This window comes from Aquarana catesbeiana, linkage group LG05 (genome assembly GCF_042186555.1).
Source record: "Aquarana catesbeiana isolate 2022-GZ linkage group LG05, ASM4218655v1, whole genome shotgun sequence".
Classification (NCBI taxonomy): Eukaryota; Metazoa; Chordata; class Amphibia; order Anura; family Ranidae; genus Aquarana; species Aquarana catesbeiana.
In genome coordinates, this window is record NC_133328.1 from 227,626,746 (window position 1) to 227,646,661 (window position 19,916).

The 19,916-nt window shown below is 40.8% G+C and overlaps 1 protein-coding gene across 2 annotated transcripts in view; it reads left to right on the forward strand.

The window, feature by feature from the left end:
• DDC (dopa decarboxylase) overlaps positions 1-19,916 on the forward strand; it is a 255,579-nt gene that overhangs the window by 88,292 nt on the left and 147,371 nt on the right. For both annotated transcript variants that reach the window (XM_073630603.1, XM_073630601.1), the window contains exon 5: positions 12,029-12,163. In XM_073630603.1, coding sequence (XP_073486704.1) covers positions 12,029-12,163 — 135 coding nt within the window. The remainder of the gene's footprint in view (positions 1-12,028; positions 12,164-19,916) is intronic.

Sequence of the window (19,916 nt, forward strand, 5' to 3'; positions counted from 1 at the left end):
GAAAACAGGAGAACCTAGCATAACGAGGCACAGAGGATTAAAGTTAGCGGAGTGGGTTAACAACCACTTTACCCCCTACAAACCCACACTACCACTCGCAACCGCATGCATTGCATTCACTTGAAAGTATTTATTAATACTTTTGAAATAAGTACTTATATCCTATGATCAGCGCCATCTAGTAGTCATAATCCATATTTTCTTGATTCACACTATTCTTATGCATAAATAACCTTTGACCTAAAGAGAAAATCACCTAGTAGCATTTGATTTTTCTTGGCATTCGCACAGAATAAATGTACATGCAGCTTTGTAGGGTGAATGGCTCTACAAATATGTTTTATAAACCCAAGGCATTTTCCCAGTAATAAAGGGCACAGTGTATTGCAATGCAATTCCAGATCTCAACACAATGTGGTGAATGGGAATGTAATCATTCTCCCAATAAAAACAAATATTTCTTCCAGTATTTATTGTTCTAACAGGAGCTGCTTATTATCTATCAATTTATATGACAAAGACAGAGCTAGCATTGGCAAAACAAGTATACTTGCAATGTGATGTTGAATGCTATAAGACATTTTGTGTTATTGATTTTCTATCTAAATCCTAAATGTTATGTGACTGAAAAAGGCTAAATGCATATTACTGAGCCAAGCTGTAATTGCCCTGTTGGTAAACTGTTGCCTGTGAAAATTGGCTTTGTAATTACATTTGAAAACCTGCATCTATGTGAAGCATCATTATCCGCTGCTTCATTTGAAATGAGAGAAGAGATGAAAGAAAGCACTCCATGGATGTAGACGCCGGTCACCAATATTTTCTTTCACATCTGCTTACCATGGAAACTGTCATTAACCAGTTCATTTCTGTGCAATTCCAGAAATGTCAGTCATGGCGCGCGGATGTTGAACAAATAGCAGTGCAGTTTAATAACACAGCTTTGGTTGCAAATGTTATTTCTTTACGCTGCAATAACAGATTTACATAGTTCGACTGAAAAAAGAACTATGTTCATTGACTTTGCCTAAATTCACACTAGGGCTGCTGCATAATCGTCTTCCAGTGCTTTTTTTAGTGCATTTTGTACTGCGTTCATGAGCGTTTTTACTTTTGCCAATGACTAGCAATATCTGCTGTGACATGATTGTTGCTAGGAGGAAGACAATAATAAACAAAAAAAGAAACAAAAATAAAGCATGTACATACAATTTTCATGTACTCCTATTGAAGCCCATGGGGCTAAACATGCACGGTGTAGCACCTGTACCTCTTCAAAAATTATACTGCACCATGTTGTATTGTGAAGGTATTTTTAACTTATCAAATTGATATAACAAAAATGCTTTTAATGCTTTATTTAACAGACCAAAAGGAATCAAATAACAAAAGCTGTTAGGGTTTATACTTTAAAGGTTCAGTTTAAAAAAAAAACAAAAACAAACATGTCATACTTATCTCTGCTGTGCAGTTGGTTATGCACAGAGTGGCCCCGATCATCCTCTTCTGGGGTCCCTCAATGGCACTTCTGGCTCCTTCTCTTCTCAAATGTCCCATTGGAGAGGCGCTCTCTTATGGGACACCCGTGTGGGTGCGCTCCCTTGTCCTGCTGCTGTGTCTGTTGTGACAGAGAGCAGGACTTGGCTCTGCCCCCCCCCCCCCAGCACCCGCGTCATTGGATTTGAGTGACAGCAGGAGCCAATGGCTGCACTGCTATCAATCTATTCAATTAGGACACGAGATACCGGCCGGAGCTGGCGTGCTCGTTCCAGTCGCGGGAATTACGGGGCTCAGGTAAGTATAAGGGGGGCTGGGGGGCGCTGCTGCAGTAAATAAGGTTTTTCACCTTAATGCATAGAATGCATTAAGGTGAAAAATGCGGAGGGTTTACAACCCCTTTAAGCATGGCCATTTTGCTTGTTGTCAAAAGGCGAAATGTGTCTTATGACAGCAAGTGAAGAGAAATCTCCCCTAAGGATCACAGACAGAAAAAAAACTTACAGGTGCAGACAGAAAAATACTTACAGGTGGTTTACGCAATCTCTACTCTTACAGAAAAAATGATTTGGCTTTAAATATACTTTCACCACCCGCCGTCTTTATCTATTTTTTTCAGCCAGCTATCGGCTGTTCAAAAAAATGACGAGGTTGGCTAACTCCCCTTTCCTCCTTATCACCACCCATGGTGGTTCTTCCAGGGAGCCTGGGAATGCAGTAAATTGCTGCAGCTATGATGATGGGAGGAGATTCAGGCAGATCTTTTCCCTAATCTCCTCTACGAGTAGTGAGACTGGCAGCATTTATTTTTCTAGCAAAAAATGCTGATTTGACATGTACTGTATGTGAAAAATGTAAAAATTGTTCTGAAAGTGGTTAAACACTATCTTTTTTTTTCCTACATGCATTAGCAACAGAGGTTCACATTTACCTAAGATGCTGCATCTCTCTCTTGTGAAGCTTGCATTTCCTACTTTTATTCAGAGGAAGGGGCGCACAGGAAGCAGTATGATGTGGCTGTAAAGTTCTGAAAATTCTGTCATTATGGAGCTTGACATAAGCGGTCACGTATTACAATATGTAGTTTAAAGCTATACAGATGCATATGTGGATAAAAAAGCCAGAGTTTAATACTACTTTATGTGGTACTTTACGTTACAAAAATCTGTTTTATTGATGTCTATGTCTGCGCCAATATTCTGATACTGCAGGTGGCTGCAGTGTGCCTCCCCTGCCCTATGCCTTTGGTGTAAACACGAGTAGTTGCCTAAGGTAGCCATTTCTATTTAGGGAAATGTCCTCTGGAATAAATACCTAAGGTCATTCGTATTGCTTCTGGACACCCAAGACCCAGCTACTGGAAACAGAAACACTGAGCTTATAAACGGTTTAAAAATAGATTTTTAGACCAAAAATCAGGCAATAGAACCAATAGACAATGACACAACCACCAGTCTTCTGCTGCCTGTGATCAGATTTACAGACAAAATGTTCATTTAAACATATCCTCAATAACCTCAGTGTTGTCGGTTCCACCTGCTGATATCACAGCAATTTAATTTCCTCTGTTTTATAAGGATCCGAGTTATCTCCTCAAGCCTTGCACACCAAATAAACAAGTTCCATTAATGCATGGTAGAAAGACACACAAAGACTATTGTTTTGTGCTTTTCAGTGTTGTATGCTTAACATTAAATGAATAAATTAGTTATCTGCTATGTTATGTGTACAAGTGCATTGTTAAGAGAAATTGTGATAATCGTCTTTCAGCAAATGTCTCAAATCCTCCCCTGCTGTCGTCAGCAGCCATTAGATTATCAAGGTTTAGATGACAGTGGTTGATAAAACTCAAACTAATATCCGTAAAGAGGGTGATCTGGATTTTCCATTCTCAATGTTTTTTCTTTAGAAGGATAGTGCAGTACAATAAGATTTACTTCTCTTCAACTCAGGTTGTGGTATATTATGCCGTGTACACACGGGCGGACTTTTCGACCGGACTGGACCGACAGGACGAATTCGTCGGACAATCCGACCATGTGTGGGCTTCATCGGACCTGCAGTGGACTTTTTCAGTCAAAAATCAGACGGACTTTAGATTTGGAACATGTTTCAAATCTTTCCGACGGGCTTGAGTCCGGTTGAAAAATCCGCTCGTCTGTATGCCAGTCAGATGGACGAAAACCGACGCTAGGGCAGCTATTGGCTACTGGCTATCAACTTCCTTATTTTAGTCCGGTCATACGTCATCACGTACGAATCCGCCGGACTTTGGTGTGATCGTGTGTAGGCAAGTCTGTTCGTTTGCAAGTCCGTAGGAAGTCTGTCAAAAGTCCGTCGAAAGTCAGTCGGAAAGACCGTCGGACCTTTGATGCCAAAAAGTCCGCCCGTGTGTACACGGCATAAGATGTCAGAGCCAAAGGGCTTTATGCTGTTAGTTTTTATGCTAAGAGTGATGGCCTAATAGAAAGCCTCACTTAACAATAACTTTGCTAGTATCCTAACACTTGCACCTAGCATTTCTATAATCCTAACACATAAAAGGGGGGGGAGGGTTAAAAGGTAACCCTAAGAAACAATCAAGGGAGATCAGCCAAGGTATATGAATTCATTAATAGAAGCTTTATTGGTGAAGTATAAAATTACTGACAGTGTTCCAATCCAGGCGGAACAACCCTACCCTGGTTGGATAATGTTCATGTAATTTGCAAAAAAATCATGAATCACTAATAAAATCACATGTAATAAGACAATATTGTCACAATTTAAAAAGCGCTAATACATGAACCCTACTATATCAAGACTAATACCAAAGGCGTCCAAATGAAGTGCTAACATGCCCCCACATATCTCGATGACCCCCAAGCCCGAGCGATAAGGCGGAATTGCCTACCATTCACGCTGGAGGTTTGGACTGATTAAACGGCTCATCTGACATTCACTTGCTATCCACCTTATATCCACCTGGAGGCTATTTGGACTATCCAAGCCATACTCCACAGACACTATCTCTGCATGTGTCCTGCACTATGCCTGGGATGATTGAATCCTCTCCCTGAAAACCAGCAGTTATAGGCATTATCTTTTTATGATACAACGGCTACAATTGCGGACACTAACCGAATCAAAACTACAGCCCAAAATCATCAACTGATCCAAAGGACATCTCAGCAGATTGAATCTGGAAATCCATTCTGGACATACAGAGACCTGTAACTGCGATACAATCGGGATAAGATGCCCATACATGGGCCAATATTGTTCCATTACATTCCCGTTTTGATGTATGTAGCAGGTTTAAGACTTTGTTTATTGGTGGATACGATTCATATTTTGGAGCCAACAGATGGGCCAAGTGCTACATATTCTGCTATTGATGATTACTCCGCTGTAGTGATATCAGTCTAATTGTCATCTACATGAGACCGTATACATTTTGGTAAACACCTATACTATGGACATTTGACACAACACAAACAGAAATTTTTACCTTTGGGTGTTTACGTTGTTTCCCTTGATCCAGCTTCAAACTTGACTGAATCAGCCAATAGGATGTTAATCATCTTTAACTAATGCATATTTAATGACATATACCAGTCAATCACAGAAAACAGCAGATCTCTGCAGTTAATTGAAAGCTAGAAACACCTTTACTACAATTACCTTTGGTGTCACCCTTGGAAACTCATTTTCTTTTCAAGTCCATTTTTCCTCCTGGTCTTTGGTATTAGTCTTGATATAGTAGGGTTCATGTATTTGCGCTTTTTAAATTGTGACAATATTGTCTTATTACATGTGATTTTATTAGTGATTCATGATTTTTTTGCAAATTACATGAACATTATCCAACTAGGGTAGGGTTGTTCCGCCTGGTTTGGAACACTGTCAATAATTTTGTACTTCACCAATAAAGCTTCTATTAATTAATTCATATACCATGGCTGATCTCCCTTGATTGTTGCTTAGGGTTACCTTTGAACCCTTCCCCCCCCCCTTTTATGTCCTAGGCTGCACGCTTTCTGGGAGATATACCGCCCTAAGGGCGAATCGGTAGGTCAGTTTACCTCTATGGTTCACTAACCAAGAATGTAGGATTCCTTTTTTGCCTTTTATAGTCTTTACTATAATCCTAACATCCTAAGCAGCCCTTCTAGTAATCCAAACACTAACGCCAATCCCCCTTAACTCCAATACTCACACTAACCTTTCTTGCAATCCTTATACTCACACTAACCGCCCAGTTACACCTAACACTCATATTAAGCATTCCTGTAACACTAACACTACCCCCCCTTATAATTCTATTACCGTTATTAACCCTCCCTGTAGCCTAAACACACACACCAACTCTACCTGCAACTGTAATGCTGTTAGAAATTCTGTATATAGGCCTACAAAACAGACGGTGCACAGCCCACATGCTTAAAGCAGAGTTCCACCCAAAAGTGGAACTTCCGCTTTAAGCACTCCTCATCCCCTGACATATTTGCCACATTTGGCATGTCATTTTTTGGGGGGGGAGTGTGTACCCTTTTTTTCGTGGGACTTCCTGTCCCACTTCCTGCTTCCTATCTTTGGTCGCCTAGGCGACTCCTCCTCTCGCCCTAGGCGGCCCCTCCCTCCCAGCAATCTTCTGGGACACAACTCAGGTCCCAGAAGAACGGCTGGCCAATAGGACAGTGCAGCGAGACGGTCGGGTGTCCACAGTTACCATGACGGCACCGAGGAGTGGAGGGGGAGAGGAGCCAGTCTCCGGTCTGCCACATCGCTGGACCGTGGGGCAGGTAAGTGTCGGTTTATTAAAAATCAGCAGCTATGCTTGTTGTAGCTGCTAACTTTTAATAAACTAAAAAATGGGTGGAACTCCACTTTAACTGCAGACAGGAAACAGGAACTTTATTATGAGAGAAAATACAATAGATTATACAGTACCATAAATGCAACTAAAAACTTATGAACACTGACATCTGCTGGCTGATGAATATATCTGTAGTTTTTGTACGAAAATACATGAACAATGTATTTCAACACCCCCACTTAACAACTAATCCTTGTATTAGTCCCATTTCGGATCTCAGTTCTCTAAATCTGTTTCTTGTAAGTAGTTTTGTCAAAACATTCACAATCATGTTATTAGTTTTACAATAGGTAAGCACAATTACATTTTGTTCAACCAGATCAAGAATGTAATGATGTCTGACATCAAATATGCTTTGTTCATGCCTTGATCTTCTCATTGGTGGTAAGTTTGATACATCCTTGATTGTCCTTATATAGGATTGTAATCTGGGACATTGGCTCTCTGAGATCTTTAAGCAATTGATGTAGCCTTGACTGGCATAGGCAGCAATAATGTTTTCTGCCTCCGTAGCAGACAAAGCTACTGGGGTCTGCTTTATGCTGGACCAAGATATAGGGCTTTTTCCTAATTTTAACATGTAACCACTTGTGGATTTGTGGGTGCTTAGGTCACCTGCCCAATTAGAGTCCACATATTCTACGAGGTTCCAATCACCAACTTCAGACAGCTTCAGACTAAAGTCTTTTGTTTGTTTGAAATATCTCATGACTCTCTTGATTGATCTCCAGTCTCTTTAACGTGGTGCACGCGTCTACATGGCAGTTGCAATGTCTGGATGTGTAGTGGTTGCAATGTATAGCAATGCCACCACTGTCTGTACTGATCATTAGTAGGAAGAGCATCCTCATCCCCTTCTGTTTTTATGTATGCTGTGTCCATTGGAGTACTTGCTTCTTTGGCTTCAGTCATGCCAAACTGCTGAAGCACAGCCTCAATTTTAGATTTCTGATTTACCAGGAGGCTGCCATCTTCTTAACGCTGCACATTAATTCCTAGGTAATTTGTCACATCTCCAAGATCTTCAATCTCAAAATGCTGGTTAAGAATTGCAGTCAACTTTGCAACTTCCTTATCCTTTTTGTGAGCAACAATCAAGTCATCCACATAGGGAAAAATATACATATATTTAGCATCTACACATTTTGAGTATAGACATGGGTTAGCTCTGCTTCTTATGAATCCTTCGTCTAGCAAGACTTTGTTTAATTTTAAATTTCATGCTTGAGCTGATTGTCCGTAAAGAGATTTCTGTAACTTGCACACAAGATGCTCTTCTCTATTTTTCATGTATCTTTATGCTTGTGTGCTATATATTTACTCTTCAATATCACCATTATGAAAGGCTGTTGTGATATCATGGTGCTTCACAATCATTTTCCAAGCAGCTGCCACTGTTAACAGTGTTCGGAAAGTACTCTGTTTTGCAACTGGAGCAAAAGTAGCATTGTGACCCTCACCAAATGTTTTCGAGTACCCTTTTGCCACTAACTGTGTTTTGTACCTACAGACCTTACCTTCAGAGTTGCATTTGGCCTTGAAAACCTATTTGCAGCTGATTGCATGCTTACCATAAGGTAGCTATAAAAGTGTCAATGTCAGCAGTTCTCTAAGAGATGTCATCTCTTTATCAGCAGCTCAGATCCACTTTTGTTTCTGATGAGGTGGAAGTCTTTGCATCTCATCCCATGAATCTGACTCTAGTTTTATTTCTACATAGGACAGATGTTTGGCTGGAATGCTTTTAATGCTTCTGGTGGACTTCCTGATTGAAGCCACTTGTGGTCTGGTTTCTCTTTTTACAGAATTTGCATTGTCTGCATTAATTTCCATTTCTGTGTCACTTTGTTGCTTTATCTTAATGTGACACTGATGTGGAATTTCTCTCAGTTTGAATTGTTTGTGTTAGTTCATAAAATTTAGAACACCCTGAAGTTTTATCAACAATTACACTTCTACTGAAGGTTACCTTGTGTCTTGGTATAGAATTCTGTATCTCTTTTGAGATTCATTGTACACCACAAGTACCCCTTCCTTTGCGCAAGCATCCCATTTTGGACATTTTTCTTTCCAAAGACCTTTCTTTCTTTCTTTTGGATGGCTTTCCTTCCAAAATTTTTTAGATAGTTCAAATTTGGGGCTTTTCCATTCCACAGTTCATATGTCGCTTTCTCAGTTGATTTTCCTGGTAATCGATTTTGGAGGTAGCATGTGGTCATAAGCGGAGCCAGCTGTGACATCATCACGTTGAGATGTCTGATGTTCTGAATGACTTATAATTCCATTTAAATTTGTGAATGTTTTTATTTTTAACATTAAAGTTGATTTTGCTGGTACACACTATGTGGTATTTCTTCTTTTGACACGTACATCTATGGTTCCGTGATTGAGAGCGTTCTGGGCTACTTCATATGACGAGTGACACCATCCCATTATCCAGAGGTTCCAGGCTTAAAGACTGATCCAACCCTTGGGGCAGATTTGCTGTCTGACTTCCCTGTCATAAGGAAGCCTCTCTGGATGCACTTCTGTGGAAGAGTTTTGTGTTATTTTCTTTCAAGCACTATCTTCAATTTATTCACGGGGAAGATTGTCTACTGTTTGTCTCACTTTACACTTTCTACAATTTGAACTGTACCCGTGGATTGGACTTATGAATTGTCTATCACATTAACACTATTTATGATGTTTGTTATTTATGGTGGGGTTAGCGCAACATGTGATTATTATTATGCGGTCATAATTGCCTCCCTCCAGTATGGGGTTGGCATATCTGCATCAAACAGCATGGTTCTTTCACGGTTCATTCTTTCTGAAACCCAGTTTTATTCTAACCTGTATGGTACAGTAGTTTGAAATATTATACCTTTCTGAGAATCGCCTGTGTTTTATCACCTGTATATTCAGTTTCAGTTCAAGTTTCTCTAGGACTTCACTTTTGTTGTGTAACAGATATAGTGTAGTATACTTGGAGTAATCATCTATAAAAGTGAGAAAATACCTCTTCTTTCCTGGATTCAATTTTTCTATTGGACCGCAAAGATTTGAATTAGGTCCAGAAGTTTCTTAGATTAGCAAGGACATAGAGGACATTTTTTTACAGTTATCTTTCTGGTGACGCTCTGGGGAATAGGACAGTAAAGAAAACTGTCTCCTATTCCTTCTGATTCCATTATTTGCCCATTAGCTGTGGTAATTCTTTCACTTTTTCAGTTTTACTCTGGTCAAAGCAAATAAAGAAATTTATGTAATTTGTCATGTGACTTGTAGCTTTTGAAACAACATACCATGTCTGCAAAGATGAGGTGCAACTTTTGGATTGAAAAACATATTCATTATCCAAAGCAAAATCAGTTTCTTCCTTCACACTTTTGGCCTTCTGAAGTTTAGTTTGTTTTTGCATCCTAGCTTTCCAGATTATGCAATTTGCTTTTAAATGACCTTGTTTCTTGCACACAAAACATTCACATATTTCTTGTTGCATGTTACTGTTTTTTATTCCTATTTTTCATCTTTAAAGCAGACTCTGTGACAGAAACACTGTCACTATTAATGCTTTCTGTTTTACGCTTATATTCATCCACAAGTTTTCCCTTAACATATTCCAATGTCAGTTCGTCATCTGGATGTGCATCAAGTGTTGTAACAAGCTACTAAGTAATAGTGCTGCAATATGAAAATATTTTATTTCTTCTCCTATACCTCTCAGGTGTTCAACCACTTCCAAGGTGTACCTTATGTAAACCTGCATATCCTGGAATTTCATCAGCTTGGTTTGGTATTGCTTTCTGGTCAAATACAGTTTATTGATGAGATTAGCTATTTCATGCACATTTTGTAATTCTTCCCACATTTCTTTAGCAGTTTCACACTTGAATATATGTATGATATGATCATCTTCTATGCTAAGAGAGATTGAGCTTTTTGGTCTTTCTCTATCCACTTATCTGAAGGGTGTTCTGGCCTGACTTCATTTATACATTTAAATGTACCTTCTCTTATTAAATGTACTTCTTCTCATTTTCATCTTGAATTTCCAAGACTCGTAGTTCTGGTTTGTCAGATTTGCAAATGAAGTTATTGGCCATTTTCTGTTATTCTATTGCAGTCTTCTTTCTGTTGCTTTATCTTGCACTTATCTGCTGTAGCTGGCTATGACTGGGCATCTGGGTTCTCAGCTTTTCCCTGGGCCCATAACCTGTTAGAAATTCTGTATATATAGCCCTACAGAATAGAAAGTGCAAAGTCCACATGGGCTTTGCTGCTTAACTGCAGACAGGAAAAGGAAACCTTTATTACAGAGAAAAGACATAGAGTTTAACCAAAGAGCAGCTACAAACGTGTAAACACTGCCATCTACTGGCTGATGTAGTTGTTGCACAAAATACATGAACAATGTATTGCAACATGACAAAATAATATATATTATTTTTTTTTAGTTGTGGATACAGGGTAAGAGTTAAAAATGTTAAAAATGTTTCCCTTTCTATCACACAGAGTAAAAAAACAAATGTCTACCCACTGAACCCATCAAGGCCAGTTTACACCAGAGAGTTTATCCGTGCGCATGTGGGTTTTATGCATTCCCACGTGACTCCTTTTTGCATGCAAAAAGTGCGGTACCATGTTTGCCAGATGCATGGGGGGTGCCATTAAGAATTAAACATCCTAGCTGGGACACAGATGTGAATAACCAACAAACCAATGCCCAGTAGTGATCAACTTTTATAGCATAGGGGGCCTCAAGGACAGCCCCTGTAAGCCAGCAAAGGGCTGCACATAATAATTAGTGAATGTATAGGCACAAAAACATGTAAGAGACTGCAGAGTTACAACAGTAGATAGTCAAAGACTGCAGGCATGCTACAGGGAATGATCAGAGATGGTGGACATGCCGCAGGAGTTGTTGGAAAGTGGAAACATGCTTGAGGAGACAGTCATAGACTGGAGATATATAGCATAAGACCGCTAGAGATCACTGCTATTGTAGCTCCTTTATGAATCGATGTTCCCAATCAGTGCTCCCTACAACCTCATTAAAAAAATGACTTGTTGCCACATTTGATATTTCTCCAATATAAATGACCCAAGGAAAAAAACAGACGGCAGGGATGGATAGTAGATGAAAATAAGATTAACTATTTACTACTAAATACATAGAAACTGAAAAATAAATATCAACATTTTACTGGTGACAGTCATTTAAAACTTTATTCTGAATACCACAATTAGACTATTACTGGCTGTTTTATGTGAAGATCAGCATATTTATTATGTTTCTCAGAGAAATTTTGGATTGCCCTCACTGACAAATGAAAGAGACTTCTACACTACAATGCAGAGAGTAAGCATTGTCACCCTAGGACAGGACGTTTGTTACTGGCAGGATCCCGAGGTGATAGAAAAAAAAAGACTTAGAAAATGAATGCGACCATCACTTGGGGAGGATTGGTAAACTAAAATATATTACACTTCCATTCTTGGGTACAGATAGATAGACTACATGGTACTATAAATACAGTGAATTATACAGACTGAGTGGATTGTACTCCACTGTATTTTTAGTTTACATAATAATTTTCTTGCCAGGCAAATGGTGCATGCTATGTTCTTTAATGTTATAAGATGCTTTTGCTCATTAATAAAAGAGAGATATTTAATTTCCTCACTTAGGGTACCGCAAGTGAAGCAACGCTAATGGCTCTGCTTGCTGCAAGGACCAAAGTTACCAAACGACTTCAGAAGGAAAACCCAGACTTAAGTGAAGCAGAGATCATTGGTCGCATGGTGGCCTATTCTTCAGACCAGGTTTGTTTCAGCTTTCTTATGACACAATTACTTTGATTTTATTTATTTTTTACTTTTTAACTTTACTGTATTGTATTTGTACGTTATTATTTGTATCTTTAATTTGTAGTGTACACATTTTTATATAGTAAAGAAAAAACAGACCAAAAAAAATTATATATATATCTATATATAGATATATATATAAATATGTGGCAGGGCAAGCCTATGTCACTGTTTAATATGGTGGTTTAAAACCATAATGTGTAGGAAGCAAGCACACTAATGACACAGGTGTTTGCTGGCTTCATATGAGAGCCAGAGTTAGAGCTTAGAGTCCCACCTGAGAGGGTCAGTGTTTAAAGGGAGTAGTGAGAGGTGCATATCGAACCGTACTGTCCAGGTCAGAACAAAGGCCCAAACCTGTGAGAGATGTAGAAGCATGTTGCTATGGGACAAGAAGTCAAGCTGACAAAGGTACAGTGTTTTGTGCACAAGCACTGGGACTGTGTGTTAAATGGTCTGGAGGACCTAGGCGTGAGGCCTGAGCAGTAGAGCTACAAAGAGAGCCGCAAGGCTAAATATTTTTTATTTGTCGTATTGATGGTGAAAACCCCCTGTGTGGGAAGACCTTCATTTGCGTACTTTTGCTTTCTTTTAAATAAAAGTGGGCAGAAAATGCACTGAAATGTATTTCTGGCACTGAGAAAACTCACGGGTTTGTACTACCAATGAGCTCCAAAACCCCCAACCTGTCACAATATACAGTACAGTGCCTTGAAAAAGTATTCCTACCCCTTGAAATTTTCCACAATTTGTCATGTTACAACCAAAAATGTATATGTGTTTTATTGGGATTTTATGTGATAGACCAACACAAAGTGGCACATTGTGAAGTGGAAGGAAAATTATACATGGTTTTCAATTTTTTTTTTTGCAAATAAATATGTAAAAAGTGTGGCGTGCATTTGTATTCAGTCCCCCTGAGTTAATACTGTGTAGAACCACCTTTCGCTGCAATTACAGCTGCAAGGCTTTTTGGGTATGTCTCTACCAGCTTTGCACATCTAGAGAGTGACTAAAGTTTTGTCTGATTGGATGGAGAGTGTCTGAACAGAAATTTTTAAGTATTGCCAAAGATTCTCAATTGGATTTAGGTCTGGACTTTGACTGGGCCATTCTAACACATGAATATGCTTTGACCTAAACCATTCCATTGTAGCTCTGGCTGTATGTTTAGGGTAGTTGTCTTGCTGGAAGGTGAACCTCCACCACAGTCTCAAGTCTTTTGCAGACTCTTAACAGGTTTTCGTTTAAGATTGCCCTGTATTTGGCTCCATCCATCTTCCCATCAATTCTGACCAGCTTCATTGCCCCTGCTGAAGAAAAACATCCCCACAACATAATGCTGCCACCACCATATTTCACGGTGGGAAAGGTGTGTTCAGGGTGATGTGAAGTGTTAGTTTTCTGCCACACATAGCATTTTGCTTTTAGGCCAAAAAGTTAAATTTTGGTCTCATCTGACCAGAGCACCATCTTCCATATGTTTGCTGTGTCCCTCACATGGCTTCTCGCAAAATGCACATGGAACTTCTTATAGCTTTCTTTCAACAATGGCTTTCTTCTTGCCACTCTTCCATAAAGGCCAGATTTATGGAGTGCACAACTAATAGTTGTCCTCTGGACAGATTCTCCCATCTGAGCTGTGGATCTCTGCAGAGCATCCAGAGTTACCATGAGCCTCTTGGCTTCTTCTCTGATTAATGCTCTCATTGCCTGGCCTGTCAGTTTAGGTTTGACGGCCATGTCTTGGTAGGTTAGCAGTTGTACCATACTCTTTCCATTTTCAGGTGATGGATTGAACAGTGCTCTGTGAAATGTTCAAAGCTTGGGATATATTTTCATAACCTAGCCCTGCTTTAAACTTCCCCACAACTTTATCCCTGACCTGTCTGGTGTGTTCCTTGGCTTTCATGATACTGTTTGTTCATCAAGGCTCTCTAACAAACCTCTGAGGGCTTCACAGAACAGCTGTATTTATACTAAGATTAAATTACACACAGGTGGACTCTATTTACTAATTAGGTGACTTCTGAAGGCAAGTGGTTTCACTAGATCTTAGTTAGGGGTATTCGAGTAAAGGGGGCTGAATACAAATGCACGCCACACTTTTCAGATATTTATTTGTAAAAAAATTTGAAAACCATGTATCATTTTCCTTCCACTTCACAATTATGTGCCACTTTGTGTTGGTATATCCCATGTGTCATGTGATTCGTTAGCGTTACAAGGTCTCAGGTGTTCAATGGGGAGTAGGTGTGTTAAACTTGGTGTTATCGCTCTCACTCTGTCATACTGGTCACTGGATGTTCAAAATGGCACTTCATGGCAAAGAACTCTCTGAAGATCTGAAAAAAAGAATTGTTGCCCTACATAAAGATGGCCTAGGCTATAAGAAGATTCGAAGACCCTGAAACTGAGCTGCAGCACGGCCAAGATCATACAGTGGTTTAACATGACAGGTTCCACTCAGAACAGGTTTCACCATGGTTGACTAAAGAAGTTGAGTGCACGTGCTCAGTGTCATATCCAGATGTTGTCTTTGGGAAATAGACATATAAGTGCTGCCAGCATTGCTGCAGAGGTTGAAGGGGTGGGGGGTCAGTCTGTCAGTGCTCAGACCATATGCCGCACGCTGCATCAAATTTGGTCTGTATGGCTGTCATCCCAGAAGGAAGCCTCTTCTAAAGATGATGCATAAGAAAGCTCGCAAACAGTTTGCTGGAGACAAGCAGACTAAGGACATGGATTACTGGGACCAAGTCCTGTGGTCTGATGAGACCAAGATAAACTTATTTGGTTCAGATAGTTTCAAGCATGTGTGGCAGCAACCAGGTGAGAAGTACAAAGACAAGTGTGTCTGCCTACAAGCAAGCATAGTGGTGGGAGTGCCATGGTCTGGGGCTGCATGCGTGCTGCCGACACTGGGGAGGTACAGTTCATTGAAGGAACCATGAATGCCAACATGTACTGTGACATACTGAAACAGAGCATGATCCCCTCCCTTTGGAGACTGGGCCGCAGGGCAGTATTCTAACATGATAACGACCCCAAACACACCTCCAAGACGACCACTGCCTTACTAAAGAAGCTGACGGTAAAGATGATGGACTAGCCAAGCATGTCTCTAGACCTAAACTCTATTGAGCATCTGTGGGGCGTTCTCTAAACGGAAGGTGGAGGAGTGCAAGGTCCCTAACATCCACCAGCTCCGTGATGTCGTCATGTAGGAGTGGAAGAGGACTCCAGTGGCAACCTGTTAAGCTCTGGTGAACTCCATGCCCAAAAGGGTTAAGGCAGTGGAAAATAATTGTGGCCACATAAAATATTGACACTTTTGGCCCAATTTGGACATTTTCACTTAGGGGTGTACTCACATTTGTTGCCAGTGGTTTAGACACAAATGGCTGTGTGTTGAGTTATTTTGAGGGGACAGCAAATTTACACTGTTATACTAACTGTACACTCACTACTTTACATTGTAGCAAAGTGTCATTTCTTCAGGGTTGTCACATGAAAAGATATAATAAAATAATTACAAAAATGTGAGGGGCGTACTCACTTTTGTAAAGCACTGTGTATATATAAGCCATATATATATGGTTTCCAACATTACTTTGGTTTTCTTCATATGCAAGGTTGCTCACAGGTATTAATACCAGTGAGCAAGCAGAAAAACGCGTAAAGTAGCACTCTGCAATTGCAGCCCTCATATTTTCTTTATGTCTCATGAAAGAATGTTGTACGCTGATGTTACCTTAACAGGTATAAACCTTAAGACCCACCCCCCTCCCCACTCAAAAGAAAACTGGGGAAATGATACAGTGTAAATTATGAAATATGCATACTTGCACTAGGGAGATGAAAATATAAAGATCATCTTATAATGTAGCAGGACTAAAAGAAAAAAGCTAATACAAAATAAAAGTATATAACATCAAACTGATACTGTGTCAGCAGGTCCTGACTACATATAGTAAGTAAAGATCACAATCTCCATTCATACCAGATGGATAAGGTGCACAAATGTACTAAACAAAGGGCCAGTTTACTGTCCTTCAGACTTTAGGGGGGCCGGACTGTGGCCAGCGGGAATAAAAACATTTTCTGGTATCAGTGGGAGTAAACAGTGCCCCATCTATGATATTAGGGGGAGGAATAGTAGCCCATTGTTGGTGTGAGTGGGAGAAATAGTGCCCCATTGTTGATGTCAGTGGCAAGATTCATGCCCCATTTTTGGTGTCGGAGAGCAGAATAGTGTCTCATATCAGTGGGATGAATAATGGGGCCAGGTAGAGGCAACTAGAGGGCCTCAGTTTGGAGACCCCTGGTGTACATAGTCTAATAAAGTTGAACTCCAAATAGATACAGTATAAAAAGTTGAGGTAATGCAGGTACATATAAACTAAAAGAAAAGGTTAAATAAATTAACCAACTAGTACCTGTATTGTGGCTTGGTATCAGCCTCTAGGAATCCCCTATACAGTGTAGAACTTATACTGAGAGATGTTGGCACAAGTAGCCAATTAGGTACAGCATACACATGTTCTATATGCTGCAAAAAGTATACATGAGGGTTGCAGCACAAAGAGATTTTACTGTCCAAAATCCATTCATAACAGCATATAAAAGGGAGTAATGCAGGTGTCCAACAAAGATAGTGTAGCGCTACCCCCGTAGGAGCCGCTGGTGAATGTGCTTGTCTCCCACCCTGCACAGCCAGGCATACAAATTTTCCATTCACTTCAGAGACAAGAAGCAGTCCTTGCAGCTTTTTTCTTATAAGGGGAATTGAACTTGGATAGGGAAGTGTAGATATGGGATGCCCATTTGATCAGCAGAACTCTTTAGGGACTTGAACTATATACATCCAGTATACACTTTCTTTCCTCTTCTAGCTCCAGCACAACTTGCTTGCAGACTGTTACCTGCAGGACCAACTAGCACAAGTTTCAGGTTCAGCTTGTTCTTCATTGGTGGGTCCGGAGGACGGTAGGCGGTGCTTTTCGCTGATCCGTCACTTCCGGTTTCCCACCACTCGTTACTTGGATGTTGGAAGCAGAGCATGGCCTGCCGACCCAGACAGGGTAAGTTAAGCAGCACCGTCAGTCTCAGTGCTGCTCGCGGGGTGAACCAATGTCATGATGAATGCTCATTCAATTTCCCACTGACAGCCGCCACCCACCACTCCACTCTGCACAGGCACACACCCCGCTTCTCTCCACCACGGGTGTCTGTGGCAGTGCAGACTGGGCCCAGGCATGATCATGCAGCTGGAGGAGCGGGGTATGTTTAGAGATCAGCTGGCCTGAAGGAGAGAGAGCAGAGGCTGAGACCTTACTACATCATCTGTCCTGTGATGTATACAGCTACTGTATTTGCCGGCATATAAGACGACCGGCATATAAGACCCCCCTAATTTTCCAGTTTTTGCCTATACTCACCATTTAAGACAACCCCCCCTTTCGAGGCTTCATATTTCCTTCTTTTTGCTGAAGCTAGAGCCATACCATGCTGAGCCAATCACAGCAAGCAATGTATTCTATTAATGAATTCAAAGCCTGTTCGGATTGGCAAAGGCTGTAGCATCATCAGCCCGTGCCTCTCTGACTCTCAAAGCCAATTCGAGCAGGCTACTCTATGTAGCCTGCTTTGATTGCCAGAGGTTATTACTCCAATCCAAGCAGGCTCTGTATTCATTAATAGATTACATTGCTAGCTGGGACTGGCTCAGCGGTGTATACTGTATGTAGCCCAAAGCTACATACAGTATTACCACACATTCACCATTTGGCAGGCTGACATCCAGTGGGCGGCATTTTGTACCTGGCGTATAAGATGACCCTCGCTTTTTGGCCGTTTTTTTTTAAGTGTAAAAGGTCGTCTTATACGCCAGAAAATATGGTATATTCACCCACCATCTTCCTTCCTGTATATAGTCCCCCCCAAAGCACCTTGTTGATGGGGACAAGGGGCTCACTCCCACAACCCTTGCCCAGTGGTTGTGGGGGTCTGCGGGTGGGGGGCTTATCAGAATCTGAAAGCCCCCTTTAACAAGGGGGCCCCCAGATCACGCCCCCTCCATGTGAATGGGTATGGGGTACATACCCCAAAAAAAGTGTCAAAAAGTAAGAACCACAATACACAGTAAAAACCACAATACACAGTTAGGGGTCTGCGGGCGGGGGACTTAACAGAATCTGAAAGCCCCCTTAAACAAGGGGGCCCCCAGATCACGCCCCCATTCACCCAAAAAAGTGTCAAAGTAAAAACCACAATACACAGTTTTTGACAAATCCTCTATTAAAAAAAAATGTCCCGTGATGTCCATCCATCTTCAATCACGCCGCTCGTCGGACCCAAAAAATAGAAGAAAAAAAGCTCTGCCTCGATGGGAGGCATCCCGCCGACTGCTGTCTTGTGGCTGTGACAGCTGTTATATATTCAAGGGCGGGGCCACCCGGTGACGTAACCGAGTGACCCCGCCCCTTTTGACGTCATGTGCCGTCAAATGTGTTTTACTTAAAATGACAGTTTGGGAGTAGGCAGTTACATTTTAAAAGATACAATGTAAAATTAACAAGGGACACCAACATAGTTGTATCTTTGATCTTAAAAACTACGGATAATGATGTTATGGTAACTTGCACCAAAAAAAAAAAAAAAGAAGCATAATAATATTATTCTTGATATCACTAGAAAAAAAGCCTTTGAAAATGTGTTTGCAATAACTCCATCAGTATCACCAGCAACGCAGCTTCATTATTGTCCCATTAAAGAAGAAGAGAATGTACGCTACATTTCGAGATTTCATAATTTGCCGCATCCTGAATGTTAATTCTCCATTCCAAGCGCTAGTTTACAAGATCGACCGCTTCTGGCTTGTCCTTGCTTCTGAGCATGCGTGTTTTCACTTTGGACTTTTGTCCAACGGACTTGTGTACACACGCTCGGAAAATCCGACAACAGACATTTGTCCGCGGAAAATTTTAAAGCCTGCCATCCAACATTTGTCCATGGAAAATCCGACAACAATTGTCCGATGGAGCGTACAAACGGTCAGATTTTCCGCCAACAGCCTGCCATCACACATTTCCTGTCGGAAAAATCCGATTGTGTGTATGCGGCTTTAGTCTGTAATCCTAATGACTGACTGCTTAATGTTCTCTCATTTATAGTATGAGTTACTATACGAGTTACAGGTCATGGTAACGTTAGAACTAAATCCCAACTCTTAATCCAGCATAAATACCTCATTAGTAGTCATTGTGCTCAAAGAATGAATCACTACTACATTGATATCTGTTATTGAGCAAACCCTCTGAGGCCATTGACTCTGGAGCACCGCATCAGTGGAGTCTTCCTGTGCCTATCTCGAGGTTTGCTCCAATAGCTCCTAGAAGCTTATGTCCTGCAAGTCAGCTGTCTAGTGCCTAAAAACAAAACACTCCCTGCAGAAGAGAAGATAGAAGACTTTGAGGTGAAAGAGGAGGAGCGCATTGTGTAACAGGATGTCCAGCGGGTATCTTGTGTACTGGTCCAGGTAAATACCTGATTTTACTGGTAGTCTTCATTATCATGATCATGTTTGCTATCCTGTATCTGTAAGCCCAAATCATTTCTTGATTAAAATTTTTTTTCCTTTTGGCTCACTGAACTGCTCCAGTCAGACTAATTTATTGCTGTGTTTCAACCTCCGCAATCTATTCAT